This window comes from Phacochoerus africanus, chromosome 2, assembly GCF_016906955.1.
Source record: "Phacochoerus africanus isolate WHEZ1 chromosome 2, ROS_Pafr_v1, whole genome shotgun sequence".
Classification (NCBI taxonomy): Eukaryota; Metazoa; Chordata; class Mammalia; order Artiodactyla; family Suidae; genus Phacochoerus; species Phacochoerus africanus.
Window position 1 is genome coordinate 121,374,869 of NC_062545.1, and position 19,698 is coordinate 121,394,566.

A 19,698-nucleotide genomic window follows, 5' to 3' on the forward strand; every position below is an offset into this window, starting at 1 on the left:
CTACACCACAGCTCATGGCAACTCCGGATCCTTAACCCACTAAGCAAGGCCAGGGATCAAACCTGCAACCTCATGGTTCCCAGATGGATTTGTTTCCACTGTGCCATGACAGGAACTCCTGCTACTATTTATTGCATAACCCTGGACACAGCCCTACCTGAACTCCCTCAGCTTCAGGGTCTTGCTCACTGTTTACTGCGTAACCCTGGACATAGCCTCTGATCTTCCTCAGCCTCAGAGTCCTAATCTGTGAGCTATGTGCTCAGAGAGTATCTATTACAAGTTCTACTGCTTATAACCGGGAAAAAATAATAGCGGTTTAAATAAGAAGAAATGCATGATTCTCTCCTACAGAGAATTCTGATGGGCAGTCCAGAGCTAACACAGCATTTCTACCATGTCCTCAGATATCAATGTCTTTCAGCTTCCCGATCCTTGGGGCAGGACCCTCATCCTTAGGACAAAGCTAGTGCTCAGCCCTCTTCTCTCTTATCTAGACTGCAGAGTATTCCAAAGGAAGGAACACTGCTGGTTGAGGAGACCTCCCAGAAGCCCCACAGAACACTTCTGCTCCCAGCTCATTGGCCAGGACCTCCTCATATGACCATGCCTAGCTACCAGGAAGGCTGGGATATGTAGTCTTTCATATGGGTAGCAACATGCCCATTAACAATTGAAGCTTAGTTCCTAAGAAGCAAGGAAAGAATAGATGTTGGGTATAAAATTGTCAATTAATAACTAGTAACCTGGGACACCAGGAGCCCCATGTCCTCAAGCTTAGCAGGTGCCCTTCATGCCTCAATGCACTGGTTAGGCCACAAGGGACTCTGACTCCCTCTCCTTTACAAATAAATGCATTAGAGGCTGGGAGCCAAGCCAGGTTCTGCTCTTGAGAACACCAGCTGGACCTGGATCTGCCCTGTGCCTACTCTCGTGCTGTGACAAATGTTGTAAAATCTCCCTTTCCTGAGCCCTGGTGGTAGTGTAGAGACTTATGAGCAGAGGGCAGTCAAGCCTCATTGTGCCAGAAAATAAAAGGTTTTGGAGCTTCTGAAAAAAAATTGCCACTTTGTGGTTCCCATTGCAGCTTGACTGGTACCCATGAAGACTCAGTTTTGATTCCTGGCCTCATTCAGTGGGTTAAGGATCTGGCATTGCCATGAGCTGTGGTGTAGGTCTGTAGCTACAGCTCCAATCAGCCCCTAGCCTGGAGACTTTCATATCACACAGGTGCAGTTCTAAAAGGAAAAAAAAAATTGCCAATTATTTTGGCTTCTGCCACAGAAAGCTTCCTTACAATGACGAAACATCCATGGTTCTAGTATTTCCCTGGCCCCTGCAGGTCTCCAGGACATCTGCAAGATTAGGGTGTGACTCAGAGCCTGATAGGCCAGGGCTGCTGCCACAGTATGAGCTCATTGGAGATGTGGGGCTGAGCCAGGTTCAAGGTCGAAGAGCCAGTTTTCTCTGGAGATATGTCTAACTGTATTAGAACCAAACATAAGGCAGGTCTTTGTTGGACTTGCTGAGGCTGGACTGGAATTCAGGAGAGCCTCTCTTTAATAACCCCAGTCCTGCTCTACGTGGCTGAGAGACCCTGGAGGATTATTCACCCCCTCAGCATCTTCCCTTCTAGGACCAGGTCTTCTCAGTGTTCATAAGGAGGCTTGTGTGTTCTGTGCCTCACTGAGTCACTGTTTGACTCATCTGTAAAATGGATATATAGTATGTGACATAGGATTTTTCTGAGGCTTAAATGAGAATCCTTGTATTCACTGAGTACCTGCCACATAAGTGGTGCTAGGATGGCACTATAATAAGCTTTTACAATCATAATCTTATGACATGAAAAGTTAAATGCATTTTTTAGGATATCTAAATTTTGTAACAGAGCGTGTTGGCTTATGGAGCACACATGTTCCCAAGCATATTTCAAGTAATTTCTCTCCAAATAATGTCTTTAAAGTGTTTTTATATTTAAGTGGGGATATGCAGAAAGGCATTGACATAGACCTGAGACGCTTGTGCTTAAGAGATCTGCTTGCAGCTTTGGTCTGTGAAGAGCCTCTGGGACCTTGGATTTCTGGGAGGTTCCCACGTTTTCCTAATTGATGAGAGGGGTACCTAAACGGTTTGTGTGAACAGTGTCGTTCATGCTGAACACTTGCTTTCCTTCTGGGCATCTGGAATTTGGATGTGTGATAGCAGAGGATGCCTATGTGACCAGATCCTAGTAAAAACCCTGGACTGTGAGTCTCTTTTAGCTCCCCTGGTAGACAGTGTTTCCTGTGTATTGTTATAATCCATTGTTATAGAAAGTAAATGTATGGCTCCACTGGGCGAGGACTCTTGGAAGTTTACACCTGGCTTCCTCTGGACTTGATCCCGTGTGCCTTCTCCCTTTGCTGATTTGCTTTGTACCCTTTTGGTATAATCAGTCTTAGCCATGAGTAGAAATATGCGCTGAGTCCTGTGAGTCCTCCTTGTGGATCAGCGATTGATTTGGTACTGGTCTGGTGGACTCTTAATACAGGAGATATCGCAGGAAACAAGTTGTGTGTTCAGCAGGGTCACAGAGAAAAAGACTGGAAGGAAATTCACTGGTATGTTTAAAAATAGTTACTCTAGAGTGATGAAACAAAGTCCCTTCTTCTGGCTTATCTGCATTTTTCGTAATGAATGTAATTTGCCTTTTTAATAGGAAGAAAACAATATTTAAAAAAACCTTTGTATTTATTTGCTTTAGAAACAATAAAAATCAGTCAATAATTGTAAGCGGGGAGTCAGGAGCTGGAAAGACAGTATCTGCTCGCTATGCCATGAGATACTTTGCCACCGTCAGCAAGTCCAGCAGTAATGCTCATGTGGAAGACAAGGTTCTGGCATCAAACCCCATAACTGAGGTGTGTACCCCATGAGGGGGGGGTGGGGTCAGAGGCAACAGCATATGTAAAAATAAGTGGGCTGATTTGTGTGTACAGGCATACCTTGTTTCATTACTCTTTGCTTTATTGTGCCTCACAGAGATTGCTTTTTTTTTTTTTAACAAATATAAGATTTATGGCAACCCTGCACTGAGCAAGTCTATCAGTGCATTTTTTTTCCAAAAGACTTTATGTCTGTGTCAGGTTTTGGTAACTCCTGCGATATTTCAAACCTGCCACCAGGAAAAAGTTATTACTCACTGAGGGGCCAGATGATAGAATTTTTTAGCAATGAATTATTTTTTGGTAAAGGTGTGTACATTGATTTTTTAGAATAATGCTATTTCACACTTGCTAGACTACAGTATAGTGTAAACATAACTTTTATATGAACTGGGAATCAAAAAAATTCATGTAATTTGCTTTATTGTGACATTCACTTTATTTTTATTTTTATTTATATAATGATTTTTTTTCCCATTATAGGTGGTTTACACTGTTCTGTCAATTTTCCACGGTATAGCATGGTGACCCAGTTACACATACATGTATACATTCTTTTCTCTCACATTATCATGCCCCATCATAAGTGATCACACATAGTTCCCAGTGCTACACAGTAGGATCTCATTGCTAATCCATTCCAAAGGCAAGAGTCTGCATCTATTAACCCCAAGCACCCCATCCATCCCAATCCCTCCTCCTCCCCTTTGGCAACCACAGTCTATTCTCCATGTCCATGATTTTCTTTTCTGTGGAAAGGTTCATTTGTGCCCTATATTAGATTCCAGATATAAGTGATATCATATGGTATTTGTCTTTCTCTTTCTGACTTACTTCACTCAGGATGAGAGTCTCTAGTTCCATCCATGTTGCTGCAAGTGTAATTATTTTGTTCTTTTTTTTATGACTGAGTAGTATTCCATTGTGTATATATACCACATCTTAATCCAGTCATCTGTTGATGGACATTTAGGTTGTTTCCATATCTTGGCTATTGTGAAGAGTGATGCAATGAACATGTGGGTGCATGTGTCCTTTTTGAGGAAAGATTTGTTCAGATGTATGCCCAAGAGTGGAATTGCTGGGTCATATGGTAGTTCTATGTATAGATTTCTAAGGTACCTCCATACTGGTCTCCATAGTGGTTGTACCAGCTTACGTTCCCATCAACAGTGCAGGAGGGTTCCCTTTCCTCCACACCCCCTCCAGCATTTGTTATTTGTGGACTTATTAATGATGGCCATTCTGACTGGTGTGAGGTAGTATCTCGTGGTAGTTTTGATTTGCATTTCTCTAATAATCAGGGATGTTGAGCATTTTTTCATGTGCTTGTAAACAGCCATCTGTACATCTTCCTTGGAGAAATGTTTATTTAGGTCTTTTGCCCATTTTTCTATTGGGTTGTTGGCTTTTTTTGCTGTTGAGTTGTATAAATTGTTTGTATATTTTAGAGATTAAGCCCTTGTCCATTGCCTCATTTGAAACTATTTTCTCACATTCTGTGAGTTGTCTTTTTGTTTTCTTTTTGGTTTCCTTTGTTGTGCAAAAGCTTTTCAGTTTGATTAGGTCCCATGGGTTTATTTTGGCTTTTATTGCTATTGCTTTGGGAGACTGACCTGAGAAAACATTTGTAAGGTTGAGAATGTTTTGCCTATGTTCTCTTCCAGGAGTTTGATGGTGTCTTGTCTTATGTTTAATTCTTTCAGCCATTTTGAGTTTATTTTTGTGCATGGTGGGAGGGTTTGTTCTAGTTTCATTGATTTGCATGCAGCTGTCCAGGTTTCCCAGCACCGGTTGCTGAAAAGACTGTCTTTTTCGCATTTTATGTTCTTGCCTCCTTTGTCAAAGATTAATTGACCATAGGTGTCTGGGTTTATTTCTGGGTTCTCTCTTCTGTTCCATTGGTCTGTCTGTCTGTTTTGGTACCAGTACCACACTGTCTTGATTACTGTGGCTTTGTAATATTGCCTAAAGTCTGGGAGAGGCATGCCTCCTGCTTGGTTTTTGTTCCTCAGAATTGCTTTGGCAATTCTGGGTCCTCTGTGGTTCCACATAAATTTTTGGATTGTTTGTTCTAGTTCTGTGAAAAATGTCATTGGTAATCTGATAGGGATTGCATTGAATCTGTAGATTGCTTTGGGTAGTATGGCCATTTTTACAATATTAATCTTTCCATTTCTTTACATTTTCTTTAATTTCCTTGATGTATGTTTTATAGTTCTTGGCATATAAGTCTTTCACCTCCTTGGTCAGGTATATTCCCAGGTATTTAATTTTTTGGGGTGCAATTTTAAAAGGTATTATACTTTCATATATTCCTATTCCAATATTTCATTGTCAGTATACAGAAATGTGACTGATTTCTGAATGTTAATCATATATCCTGCTACTTTGCTGAAATTGTTGATCAGTTCAAGTAGTTTTTGGGTTGAATCCTTAGGGTTTTCTATATATAGTATCATGTCATCTGCATACATTGACAGTTTTACCTGTTCTCTTCCATTTTAGATGCCTTTTATTTCTTTTGTCTGATTGCTGTGGCTAGGACTTCCAATACTATGTTGAATAGCAGTGGTGAGAGTGGGCATCCCTGTCTTGTTCCAGATTGTAGTGGGAAGGCTTTCAGCTTTTCTCCATTGAGTATTATATTTGCTGTGGGTTTGTCATAAATGGCTTTTATTATGTTAAGGAATGTTTCCTCTATACCCACTTTGGTAAGAGTTTTTAATCATGAATAGATGTTGGACTTTGTCAAATGCTTTTTCTGTATCTATTGAGATGATCATGTGGTTTTTTGACTTTTCTTTTGTTAATGTGGTGTATGACGTTGATTGATTTGCATATGTTGAACCATCCTTGTGCACCTGGGATGAATCCCACCTGGTCGTGGTGTGTGATCTTTTTGATATGCTGTTGGATTCAGTTAGCTAAACTTTTGTTGAGAATTTTTGCATCTCTATTCATCAAAGATACTGGCCTAGAGTCTTCTTTTTTGGTGGTGTCTTTGTCTGGTTTTGGAATTAGGGTGCTGGTGACATCATAGAATGTCTTTGGGAGTGGTCCTTCTTCTTCAACCTTTTGAAAAAGTTTAAGGAGGATGGGTATAAGTTCCTCCTTGTATGTTTGGTAGATTTCTCCTGTGAAGCCATCTGGTCTTGGACTTTTATTTGTAGGGAGTGTTTTTATGACATATTCAATTTCATTTCTAGTGATTGGTCTGTTCAGTTGATCTGTTTGTTCTTGATTCAGTTTTGGCAGGCTGTAAGTCTCTAGAAAGTTGTCCATTTCTTCTAGGTTGTCAAATTTGTTGGCATACAATTGTTCATAGTATTCTCTCATGTTTTTTTGTATTTCTGTAGTATCTGTTTTGACTTGTCCTTTTTCATTTCTTAGTTTATTGGATTTTTTCTTTTCTTTTCTTCGTGAGTCTGGCCAGAAGTTTGCCAATTTATTTTACCTTTTCAAAGAACCAGCTCTTGGTTTTATTGATTTTTTCTCTTTTTTGAATCTCTATTTTATTGATTTCCTCTTTGATCTTTATGATTTCCTTCCTTCTGCTGCCGTTAGGTTTTTCTTGTTCTTCTTTTTCTAATTCATTTAGGTAATGAGTTAAGTTGTCAATTTGAGATTTTTCATCTTTTTTGAGGAAGGCCTGTATTGCTGTGAATTTCCCTCTGAGCACTGCTTTTGTGTCATCCCATAGATTCTGAGTGGTTGTGTCTTCATTATCATTTGTCTGAAGGTATTTTTAATTTCCTTCTTGATTTCCTCATTGACTCATCGGTTTTTTAGTAGCATGTTGTTTAGTCTCCATGTAGTCAGTTTTTTCTCATTTCTTTTCTTGTGGTAGATTTCTACTTTCATGTCACTGTGGGCAGAGAAGATACTTGAAATAATCTCTATACTTTTAAATTTGTTGAGGTTGGCTTTGTGCCCCAGTATGTGATCAATTCTTGAGAATGTTCCATGTGCATTTGAGAAGAATGTTTATTCTGATTTTTTAGGATGTAATATCCTGAAAATGTCTATTAAGCCTATTTTTTCTGTTGTGTCACTTAGGATGTCTGTTGCCTTATTTATTTTCTGTCTAGAGGATCTGTCCAGTGATGTGAGTGGGGTGTTAGAGTCTCCTACTATGATTGTATTCCCATCAATTTCTCCTTTTATGTCTGTTAGTATTTGTTGTAGGTATCTGGGTGCTCCTATATTAGGGGCATAGATATTGACTTTTGTAATATCCTCTTCTTGAATGGATCCTTTAACCATGAAATAGTGTTCTTCTTTGTCTTTCTTTATGGCCTTCATTTTAAAGTGTATTTTGTCTGATATGAGTATTGCAACTCCTGCTTTCCTGTCTTGACCACTGGCATGAAATATCTTTTCCCATCCCCTCACTTTCAATCTATATGTATCCTTTGATCTAAGGTGAGTTTCTTATAGGCAGCCTATTGAAGGTTTATAAATTTTCATCCAATCTGCCACTCTATGTCTTTGGATTGGAGCATTCAGTCCATTGATATTTAAGGTGATTGTTGATAGATATGTATTTATTGCCATTTTAAACCTTGTTTTCCAGTTGATTCTTTGTTTCTCTTTTCTTTTTTTTTTTTGGTTGGAAGATTTCCATTAGTTTAATGCTTGAGTGCTTTTCAGATTTTGTGAATGTAATGTTCAGTTTTGATTTGTGGTTGCCCTGTTTTTTAAGTATGTTAACCCCTTCCTATACCTGCTTACTTTAGCCTGATAGTCATATAGGCCCAAAAACATCATTAAAATAAAAAAAAATCTATACTTTCTTACTTTCCTTCCTCACACTGTATGATTTTGATGTGTATTTTTTTTTAAACATCATCATGTTCAGACCTGTATGCTTGCTTATTTAAGTGATTGCTTTCAAATTGTGGTTTTTCCATCGAAATTATTCTTAATTTTTGTTTTGTAATTTAGAGAAGCCCTTTCAGTATTTCTTTTAGAATGGGTTTCATATTGCTGTACTATTTAAGCTTTTGTTTGTTGGAGAAATTCTGTATTTCCCCTTCTAATTTATTTTATTTATTTTTATTTTTTATTATTAATGCTCAATGATTTTATTACATTAGTAGTTGTACAATGATCATCACAGTCCAATTTTATAGGATTTCCCTCCCACACCCCCAGCGCATCCCCCCCGGCCCAAACTGTCTCCTTTGGAAACCATAAGTTTTTTCAAAGTATGTGTGTCAGTATCTCTTCTGCAAAGAAGTTCATTGTGTGCTTTTTTCAGGTTCCACATGTCAGTGAAAGCATTTGATATTGGTGTCTCATTGTTTGACTGACTTCACCTAGCATGATAATTTCTAGGTCCATCCATGTTACTAAAAATGCTGTATTTCGTTACTTTTAATGGCTGAGTAATATTCCATTGTGTATATGTACCACATCTTCTTGATCCACTCCTCTGTTGATGGACATTGTGGTTGTTTCCATGTCTTGGCTATTGGAAATAGTGCTGCAATGAAATTCGGAGTACATGTGTCTCTGCGAGTCATGGTTTTCTCTGGATAGAAGCCCAGGAGTGGGATTGCTGGATCAAATGGTAGTTCCATTTTTATTTTTCTGAGGTATCTCCATTCTGTTTTCCACAGTGGTTAAACCAATCTACAATCCCACCAACAGTGTACTAGGGTTCCTTTTTCTCCACACACTCTCCAGCACATATTGTTTATACTTTTTGATGATGACCATTCTGGCTGGTGCAAAGTGGTACCTCATGGTGGTTTTGATTTGCATTTCTCTAATGATGAGTGATGTTGAACATCTTTTCATGTGTTTTTTGGCCCTCTGTATGTCTTTGGAGAACTGTCTGTTTAGATCGTCTGCCCATTTTTGGATGAGGTTATTTTTTTTTTTTGGTATTGAACGGTAGGAGGTGTTTATGAATTTTGGAGATTAATCCGTTGTCAGTTGATTCATTTGCAAATATTTTCTTTCATTCTGTGGGTTGTCTTTTAGTTTCGTTTAGGGTTTCCTTTGCTGTGTAGAAACTTTTCAGTTTGATTAGGTCCCATTTTTTAATTTTTGTTTTTATTATCATTATTCTAAGAGGTGGATCTGAGAAGATGTTGCTGTCATTTATGTCAGAGAGTGTTTGGCCTATGTTTTCCTCTAAGAGTTTTATAGTGTCTGGTCTTATATCTAGGTCTTTAATCCATTTTGAGTTTATTTTTCAGCATGGTATTAGTGTTCTAATTTCATTCTTTTCTGTGTAGCTATCGAGTTTTCCCAGCACCACTTATTGAAGAGGCTGTCTTTTCTCCATTGTATATTCTTGCCTCCTTTGTCATAGATTAGTTGGCTGTAAGTACATGGGTTTAATTCTGGACTTTCTATCCTATTCGACTGATCTATGTTTCTATCTTTGTGCGAGTACCATACGGATTTGATAACTGTTGCTTTGTAGTATAGTCTGAAGTCCGGGAGCCTGATTCCTCCAGCTCCATTTTTCTTTTTCAGGATGTTTTTGGCTATTCTGGGTCTGTTGTGCTTCCAAACAAACTTTAAAATATTTTGCTTGAGTTCTGTGAAAAATGTCCTTGGTAATTTGATAGGGATTGCATGGAATCTGTATATTGCCTTCCATAGTATAATCCTTTTGATAATATTGACTTTTCCAATCTAATAACATGGTATGTCTTTCCATGTATTTGTGTCATCTTTTATTTCTTTCATCAGTGTCTTAGAGTTTTCAGAGTACAGGGCTTTTGTCACTTTAGGTAGGTTTACTCCTAGGTATTTTATTCCTTTGGATGTGATGGTAAATGGGATTGCTTCCCTAATTTCTCTTTCTGATCTTTCATTGTTAGTATGTAGAAATGCCGTCAATTTCTGTGTATTAATTTTGTATCCTGCGACTTGGCTGAATTCATGGATGAACTCTAACAGTTTTCTGGTAGAGTCTTTAGGATTCTCTAGGTAAAGTATCATGTCATCTGAAAATAGTGATAGTTTTGCTTCTTCCTATCCACTTTGGATTCCTTTTATCTCTTTTACTTCCCTGATTACTGTGGCTAGGACTTCCAAAACTATGTTGAATTGTAGCGGTGAGAGCAGACATCCTTGTCCTGTTCCTGATCTCAGCGGGAATTCTTTCAGCTTTTCACCATTGAGAATGATGTTCGCTGTGGGTTTGTCATTAGTGGCCTTTATTAGGTTGAGGTAGGTTCCCTCTGTGCCCACTTTATGAAGGGTTTTTATCAGAAATGGTGTTGGATTTTTTCAAAGGCTTTTTCTGCATCTATTGAGAGGATCATATGGTTTTTCTTCTTCAGTTTGTTATTGTGGCACATCACACTGATTGATTTGCAGATATTGAAAAATCCTTGCATCCCTGGGATAAATCCCACTTGATCATGCTGTACAATCCTTTTAATGTATTGTTGGATGTGGTTTGCTAGTATTTTGTTAAGGATTTTTGCATCTATGTTCATCAGTGAAATTGGCCCGTAGTTTTCTTTTTTTGTGGTATCTTTGTCTGGTTTTGGTATCAGAGTCATGGTGGCCCCATAGAATGAGTTTGGGAGTGTCCCTTCCTCTGCAATTTTTGGAATAGTTTCAGAAGGATAGGTATTAGCTCTTCTATAAATATTTGATAGAATTTGCCTGTGAAGCCATCTGGTCCTGGACTTTTGTGTGTTGGAAGTTTTTAAATCACCGTTTCAATTTCAGTACTTGTGATTGGTCCGTTCATCTTTTCTATTTCATCTTAGTTTAGTCTTGGAAGATTGTACCTTTCTAAGAATTTGTCCATTTCTTCTAGGTTTTCCATTTTATTGGCATATAGTTGCATGAAGTAGTCTCTTATGATCCTTTGTATTTCTGTGATGTCCATTGTTACTTCTCCTTTTTCATTTCTAATTTTATTGATATGAGTCCTCTCTCTTTTTTTCTTGATGAGTCTGGCTAAGGGTTTATCAATTTTGTTGATCTTTTCAAAGAACCAGGTTTCTGTTTCATTGATCTTTTCTATTGTTTTCTTCATTTCTATTTCATTGATTTCTGTTCTGATCTTTATGATTTCTTTCCTTCTGCTAACTTTAGGTCTTGACCGTTCTCTCTCTAGCTGCTTTAGATGTAAAGTTAGGTTCTTCATTTGAGCTTTTTCTTATTTCCAGAGGTGGGATTGTATTACTATAAACTTTCCTCTTAGAATGGCTTTTGCTGCATCCGTAGATTTTGGAGTGTTGTATCTTTGTTGTCATTTGCTTCTAGGTATTTTTAAATTTCCTCTTTTATTTCTTCAGTGATCCATTTGTTGTTTAGTAGCACGTTGTTGAGTGTCCACATGTTTGTGTTTTTTGCATTTTTTTCTTGTTGCTTTCCAGTCATATAGCATTGTGTTGGAAAAGATGCTTGATATAATTTCAATTTTCTTTAAGTTATCAAGGTTTGATTTGTAGCCCAGGATGTGCTCGATCGTAGAGAATGTTCCCTGTGCACTTGAGAAGAATGTGTACTCTGTTGGTTTTGGATGGAATGTCCTATAAATATCTATTAAGTCCATCTGATCTAATGCTTCATTCAGGGCCTGTGTTTCCTTATTGATTTTCTATCAGAATCATCTGTCTATTGCTGTAAGGGGAGTGTTAGAGTTCCCCACTATGACTGTGCTATTGTTGATTTCTCCTCTTCGGGTTGTTAGCAGTTGCCTTATATATTGTGGTGAACCGATATTGGGTGCGTAGATATTTAAAATTGTTCTCTCTTCTTCTTGGCTTTATCCTTTGATTATTATGTAGTGACCTTCCTTGTCCCTTAAAATATTCTTCATTTTATAGTCTATTTTGTGTGATATGAGTATTGCTACTCCAGCTTTCTTTTGATTCCTGTTTGCATGGAATAGTTTCTGCCATCCACTCACTTTTGATTTGTATGCGTCCCTAGAAGTGAAGTGGGTCTCTTGAAGACAGCATATATATGGATCTTGTTTTTGTATCCATTCAGCCAGTCTATGTGTTTTGGTTGGGGCGTTTAGTCCATTAACATTTAAGGTAATTACTGATATGTATGTTCTTATTGCCATTTTATTAACTGCTTTGGATTTGTTTTTGTTGCTCTTTTTTCTTCCCTTCTCTTGTTCTCTCCTCGTGTGGTTTGATGACACTCTTTAGTGTTGTATTTGAGTTGATTTTTCTTATTTGTTTGTGTATCAATTGTAGATTTTTGGTTTACAGTTATTCTGAAGTTTAGATAAGGATTTATATATATACGAGATTGTTTTAAGTTGTTGGGCTCTTAATTGCAAGTGCATCTCCAGTGTCCTGCATTGTACCCTCCTCTTCTCACCATTTCTGATCTTGGTAGCATAATTGTGTGCAGATGATTTTTTATCTTTGCTGTATATATACCTTTACTGGTGAGCCTTGTCATTTGTGGTATTTTTGTTTCCGGTTGCTGCCTTTTCTTTTCAGTCTAGAGCAGTTCCTTTAGTATTTGCTGTAAGGATGGTTTAGTGTTGCTGAATTCTCTTAGCTTTTGCTTATCTGTGAAGCTTTTGATTTCTCCTTGAAATCTGAATGAGAACCTTGCTGGGTAAAGGAATCTTGGTTGGAGGTTTTTTCCTTTCATTCTGTTAGGTATATCATGCCACTCCCTTCTGGCCTGCAGAGTTTCTGCTGAAAAGTCTGCCAGTAACCTTATTGGGGTTCCCTTGTATGTCATTTGTTTCTTTTCCCTAGCTGCTTTCAGTATTTTCTCTTTTTCTTTAACTTTGGTCAGATTGATTAATATGTGTCTTGGGGTGTTCCTCCTTGGGTTTATTTTATATGGTACTCATTGCCCTTCCCGGATTTGAGTGAGTGGTTCCTTTCCCATGTTAGGCAAGTTTTCAGCTATTATCTCTTGGAATACTTTTTCTGTCCTTTTCTCTCTCTCTTCTCCTTCTGACACCCCTATAATACGGATGTTGGTGCATTTAATGTTGTCCCAGAGTTCTCTGAGACTCTCTTCATTTGTTTTCAATCTTTTTCTCTTTTCGGTTCCACATCCATGATTTCCACTGATCTGCCCTCCATCTCTCTTATTCATTCTTCTGCGTCCTTATTCTGCTATTGGTTGCTTCTAGTGAATTTTTTATTTCCGTTATTGTATTTTGCATCTCTCCTTGTTTAAGTTTTATATCTTGCATCCTTTTCTCAGTGTTTCCTGTAAATTATCCATCTTTGCCTCCAGTTTATTTCTAGTGTCTTGTATCATCTTCAGCATCATTAGCTTGATGTCTTTTTCCTGGAGGCTGATAATCTCTAGATCACTTAGCTGTTTTTCTGGGTTTTTTTCTTCTCCTTCATCTGAGTTATAGTTCTCTGTCTTTTCATTTTTGCAGGTTTTTGCTGTGGTGAACTTTTTACAGACAATAGAGTTGTAGCTTCTCTTACTTCTGGCATCTGTCTCCCTTGTGGTTGAAGTTGGTATGGGGGCTTGCTGTAGGCTTCCTGATGGGAGGGACTGATGCCTGCCCACCGATAGGTGAGGCTGAGTCCTATCCCTCTGGTGTGTGGGGCTTTGTCTCTGGGTGAGGTTAGAGGTGGCTGTGTGCCTGAGGGTTCTTTAGGAAGCCTATTTACTGATGGGTAGGGCTGTGATCCCACCTGGATTGTTGTTTGGCTTGGGGCTTCTCAGTGTTGATGGATGGGCCAGATTTTCCCAAAATGGCCACCTCCAGAGAAGGGCATCCTGCTGAATATTACCAAAAGCTTTGCTTCCAATGTCCTTCCCCCACAACAAGCCACATTCACCCCTGTTTTCCCAGGAGGTCTTCCAAGAACAGCAGCCAGGTCTGACCCAGATCCCATGGAGACCCTCCTTTGCCTTCAGATCTAGTGCACGTGAAAGTCTGTGTGCTCCCTCCAAGAATGGGATGTCCACTTCCCCCAGTCCCATGGAGCTCCTGTGCACCCAAGCCCCTCTGGCCCTCAATGCCAGTTGCTCCAGGAGCTTTGTCCCAGTGCCAGATCCCCACACATGGGGGTTTGATGTAGGGCTCAGAACTCTCACTCCTATGGTGAGTCTCTGTGAACCAGTTACCTTTCCCTCTGTGGAGTTTCCCACCCAGGAAGTAAGGGGTTGCTTATATCATGTAATCACCCCTCCCACCTCTTGATGGGGCCTCCTCTTTGTCTTCTGGAGTAGGATAGCTTTTTGAAAGTTTCCAGTCCATTTGGTTGAAGATTGCTCAGCATTTGGTTGTAAATTTTGTTATTTTTAGGAGAGAAGTTGAGCTCCAGTCCTTCTCTTCCACCATCTTATTCCCATCTTCTCCTGCGTCTATTTTAAATGATATTCTTGCTGGATAGAGTATTCTATGTTGCAAATATTTTCCTTTCTGTACTTTAAATATATCTTGCCACTCCCTCATGGCCTGTAGTGTTTCTGTAGAGAAATCAGCTAATAGCCTTATAGGGGTGCCCTTATAATCAGTACTTTTCTTTTCTCTTGCTGCCTTTAGAATCCTCTCTTTATCTTTAATTTTGCCATTTTTATTGCAGTATGTCTTGGTGTGGGCCTGTTTGGGTTCAGTTTGTTTGGGGACCTCTGTGCTTCCTGATCTTGATATCAGTATCCTTTCGATTTGGCAAGTTTTCAGCCATAATTTCTTCAAATATATTTTCAATCCTCTTTTCTTTTTCTTCTCCTTCTGGAATTCCTATCATATATTGGCCCACATTATATTGTCTCATAGGTCTCATATTGCTTTCATATTTTTTCATTTGGCTTTACGTCTGCTGTCATGATTGGGTGATTTCCATTATTCTATCTTCCACATCACTCATTCATTCCTCTGCATTATTCATTCTGCTCATTATTGCCTTTAGCTCAGTTTGCATCTCTGAAAATTAATTTTCTAGTTTTTCTTTACTCCTCCTTATATTTTCTAGTTCCTTTCTAAAGGTATCTGCATTACTGTTCATATCCTCTCTTAATTCCTTCAGTATTTTCACTGTCTTCCTTTCGAACTCAATGTCTGTCAGACTGCAGAGGTCTGTTTCATCGTTGGCTCTTTTAGGTGAATTCTTTTGTTGCTTTAACTGAGAATGGTTTCTGAGCCTCTTCGTCTTGCTTGTGGTTTTCTTTTTCTGTGATATTGGAGAAGCCAAACTGCAGTCTTGTAAGGCTACTTCTATGCAAGAGTACCCCTTTGTATTTTTTTGGGGGGTTACTATTTATTTTTGATGTGGGAGTTTGAATATTTGCTGTCTCTTTCTTTGGTGTGAGCAGGCTGTTATCCCCAGGATGCTCAGTGTGTTTTCAGGGAGAAGGAGGCAATGGATAGGGTCAGCAGTCAGTGCCTGGTCATTGGGCTCTCAACAGCAGCAAGGACCTGCAGGAAGGTGGCACAGGCTACTTCCTGTTGCAGGGCCCTGGGAAGTGATAATGAGCTCTAGGCATATCTACAAGGTGACCAGAGCATTTGGCAGTAGCAGCAGCAGGATGTGTGAATTCCCAGGGGAGTGAGAGGAACAACAGCTTGTGTTCGATTGCAATGGCCTCTGAGGTGATTGGAACCGCAGGTAGTGCCTGTTCAGGGACCCCTCGTGGGGGCAGACCATGACCGACTCTGGAGTCAGTGATAACTTTGGTGGTTTGCCCCCACCACCTGTAGACCTTGCATGAAGCAACTCATCTCACTTAGTTCACATAGGAGGTGCTGCACAGGCTGCTCCTAGTTGCAGGATCTTGGGAAGTGACAGAGATCAGGTGCACGGGTATTGCACGGAGCATTTGGCAGTGGCAGCAGCAGGGCGGGTGTGTTCCCAGGGGTGCGAGAACACCAACAGTTGGTGTTCTGTCACAATGTCCTTCTCTGTGGTGCTCTCTGAGGTGGTTGGGGCTTCAAGTGATTTTTGTTCAGGTACCCCCAGTGGTGGTGAGCCAAGCCCACCTCTGGAGTCAGAGGCAACTGCAGCAGTTTGCTCCCACCACCTGCAGACCATGCAAGAAGCACCCTGTCCCATTTATCCCACACAGGAGGTGCTGCACCAGCTGCTCCTAGTTGTAGGAACTTGGGAAGGGACAGTGACGAAGTGTCTGGGCACCACACAGAGCATTTGGTAATGGCAGCTGCAGGGCAGATGTTTTCCCAGGGGAGTGCAACAGCGTATGGTGCTTGGTTGCAATGCCCTTTTTTCTTTTTTGCCAACCCCTGAGGTGACTGGGGTCACAGGTGGAGCCTACCCACAGGCCCCCAGTGGTGGCAAGCCACCCTTCCCTCTGACCTTTGAGATGACTTCTGTGGTCTGTCCCCGCCACCTGTAAATTGCGCGAGGCAACATGTTGCACTTAGCTGCCTGATGCTCTTAGCCCACACGAGAGGTGCCTGGCCACTAATAGCCTGCACAAGAAGCACCCAGTCTCCCCTAAACGAGCAAGAGGCTTCTCACCACCCATAGCCTGTGCCAGAGCCGCCACACCCTCTGCGAGCCCTCAGGCATGCGCACTCTCTGCTGTCCACCTCTCCTCCTTTCACACTCCCCAACAATGGCCCCCTTCCTCTCCTACGGCCCGGACCTTCTCCTGGGTTCCCTCTGCCGTGGCGTTTCCCCCCCACACCCCCCACTCCATGGCGTACCTTTCCCCCACCTGTGGCACACTGCTCCTTAGCCCCTTAGGCTGTCTCCACACCGCCAGCCCCAGTCCTCTTCCCAGGACTGACCTCCGGAGCCTAAGTCTCAGTGCCCAGCCCCCACCTGAGCATCTCAGGCTATAATGTCCAGTCCGGTGTTTCAGATGATCTGTGCAGCTCTCACTCTGCTTTGCTGTCCTCAGTCCAGCTGCTGCGCTTTTCTCAGTGACTTTGAGGTCCCTCCATCTCAGCTGACCTTTCTGTCAGTTAGGTGGCTTCCCAGGACGTGGGTTCTTTTTCTCCTTCACAGCTCTCTCTCGGAAATGTTAGTCCTGTCCTGATTCCTTTTCTCTCTCTTTTTTCTTTCATTCTACCCAGTTATGTCAGGAGTTTCTTGCCCTTTTTGAAGGTTTAAGTTCTCCTACCAGCATTCAGTTGATGTCCTGTGTGAGTCATTTTATATGTAGGTGTGTTTTTTTGATGTGTTTGTGGGAGGTGAGCGTGATGTTTTACTTCTCCTCCATCTTGCTCCGCCCACCTGACATTCACTTTTGGTCTAGAACCAAACCCACAATGTCTTCGAGGTATACCCGTGTGTTGTCCTTGCTAACCTGAGCTCCTTTCCTTTAAGGACCTAAAATGAGGGCAGAAAAGAGCCAGGAAATCTGTTCTCTGGTGGGATTTGAAAGAGATCGGAGCAGAGATTGCTGCTTCCAAGGCTTCCCTCCTTTACCTGCTCTGCTAGAAATTCTACCATCATGAATACCCTACTTCCATTTCTATCCCAGAGGAAATGCCCTTATCCAAAGACATAATTGGTCCCCTTCAGAGACCAGTGGTGTTCTTCAGCCAACTGGCACCAACTTTCACAAGCTGACTGTTAAATATTCAGGACTTTTTTTTTTTTGCAAGTTATTGTTAAACCTCTGGTAGTTTTGAGATATTTACATCTTACAAATTAGCAAATGCCACATATCAAGGCTCTTCCTCCTCCCCTCTCTGAGAGCAATTCATCAGCACACCACTGAGTGGCACCGAGCTCTGGGCCAGGAGTACCATAAGCCCTTAAGGAAGAAAGGGCATCTGCCAACTCAGGGGAGGACCCACAGGCCAGCTCTGACTGCCTTGCAAAATGAGAAGAGGATTGATTTGGATTTATTTGGAAGCATAGCAGAAATTAAGAATGTTAGATTCCTAAACCTTTCCTCCCTCTTTTCTCAAAATCCTCAATGAATATTTATCAGACCACCTATTTTGTTTAAGCCACTGTGCCAGATAATACAGGAAATAATAAGACCCACTCCCCCAAAGTTTTAAGACTCCTTTAACATGGCATATTTTAGAGTTAAATAGAAATATAAGTCACAATCCAAGATAGCAAAAAAAGTTTGTCAAGAAGCACTACCCTGTTAAATGCCCAATGGATAATTTTGTGTGGTTTTTGTTTAGGGTGGGTCTTACCTGCTATTGTAAGCTCCATGAAGGCAGGTGTCTACTTGGTTCACATTCACCTACTGAGCATGTATCCCATGGCAGGTGCTCAGTAAATATATGTTGTCTGAAGGTGTGATGGCCTGGGCAAGAGTGCAGGGTGTGTGCATAGGAAGGATACTTATAGATGGAGGGTGTCCAGAAAGGGATAGGGGTGGGGAAGAGGAGAGACAGAATTCAAGAGTGGAAGTAAAAAGCAAATATCATGCTCAGTGTGCAAGGGATGGGAGAGGACAGTTTTTGGTTGAGTAGCTAGTTTGAGGAGGGAGGTGGTAAGGGATAAGGACAGAAATAAAAGTTGGATATGGACTTTGAACTGAGCATCTCTAGTATTTCAGGCATAGATAAAAGGGGCCCTTTATACGATCTTATTTAAGCCTCTCAACCCTGTAAGATGCATGTTTCCTCGTATTACAGATAGAGCAATTGACACTTGGAAAGATGAGATAACTCTTCTGGCATCACACAGATAGTGAAAAAATGAACCTAGGGCCATGAAACATCAGAACCCATCCTTTTTCTGATCCTGCTTAATGTCGATCAGCAAGATAGAGGAGAGCCTTTGATGGTAGCATGAGGGTGTGTCTTATTCCCTGCTGCTCCTGCCTCCCAGCTCCCTCTCTGGTCAGACTTTCCCACACCATACAGGACTGGATTCTACTATAATTGCCCAAAGAGTCTTAATGCAGAGTTCTAATATTGTTGTTATGTTTTATAGGCTGTTGGAAATGCCAAGACCACTCGCAATGACAATAGCAGTCGGTTTGGGAAATACACAGAAATCAGTTTTGATGAGAGAAATCAAATTATAGGAGCCAATATGAGAACATACTTGCTGGAGAAATCCAGAGTTGTCTTTCAAGTAAGGATAAAAATACTAGTTGAATTTCTCTTTCCCCAATTTTTAAAGTATGGTTCACATTTACATATTCATCAGGCAACCTACACTGCTCTGTGACTTGAAGAAAAGGGTTTTCCTGTCTTTCATTTGCAGTTTGGGTTATATATGTGTGTGTGTGTGTTTCTTAAAAATGAAAGTTGATGAATAAGTGCAGTGTCAGTGGATTTGTATGGTTGAGGGGAATGGTTACGACGTTTAGTTTTAGTTGCTTAAAAACTTGTTAGCATTTAAAAATCAAGTTTATCTTTCTAGAACACAAAAATGAGGAGTTCCCATTGTGGCACAGCAGAAACAAATCCAACTAGGAACCATGAGGTTTTGGGTTCGATCCCTGGCCTCCCTCAGTGGGTTAAGAATCCAGCATTGCTGTGAGCTGTGGTGTAGGCCAGCAGCAACAGTTCTGATTAGATCCTTAGCCTGGGAACCTCCTTATGCAGCAGATGTGGCCCTGAAAAGACAAAAAGACAAAAAAAAAAAAAGACTTGAAATAGACAAAGCTGTTAGAGTGGCTTTTGTGTCAGGAAAGGAATGGAATCAGTGCTAGTGAGGTGGAGTTTAAGAGAAAGACTCTTCTGTCTGTAAAATGGAGAATAGTCTCATCACTTGGCCCAGGTGAAGAATAACAGTAAGCCTTGTATCGTGGGGAATTTCTTTAAAATTTCAGCCAGTACAAATTACATTATTCTAGTACTTATTGTGGCTCAGCAAGTTGAGAACCCAATATAGTATCCATGAGGAGGTGGGTTTGATCCCTGGCCTCGCTCAGTGGGTTAAGGATCTGGCGT

The 19,698-nt window shown here is 40.6% G+C and overlaps 1 protein-coding gene across 2 annotated transcripts in view; it reads left to right on the forward strand.

The window, feature by feature from the left end:
• MYO5C (myosin VC) overlaps positions 1 to 19,698 on the forward strand; it is a 127,622-nt gene that overhangs the window by 24,020 nt on the left and 83,904 nt on the right. For both annotated transcript variants that reach the window (XM_047766327.1, XM_047766329.1), the window contains exons 5-6: positions 2,747 to 2,903; positions 18,731 to 18,874. In XM_047766327.1, the coding sequence (XP_047622283.1) occupies positions 2,747 to 2,903; positions 18,731 to 18,874 (301 nt within the window). The remainder of the gene's footprint in view (positions 1 to 2,746; positions 2,904 to 18,730; positions 18,875 to 19,698) is intronic.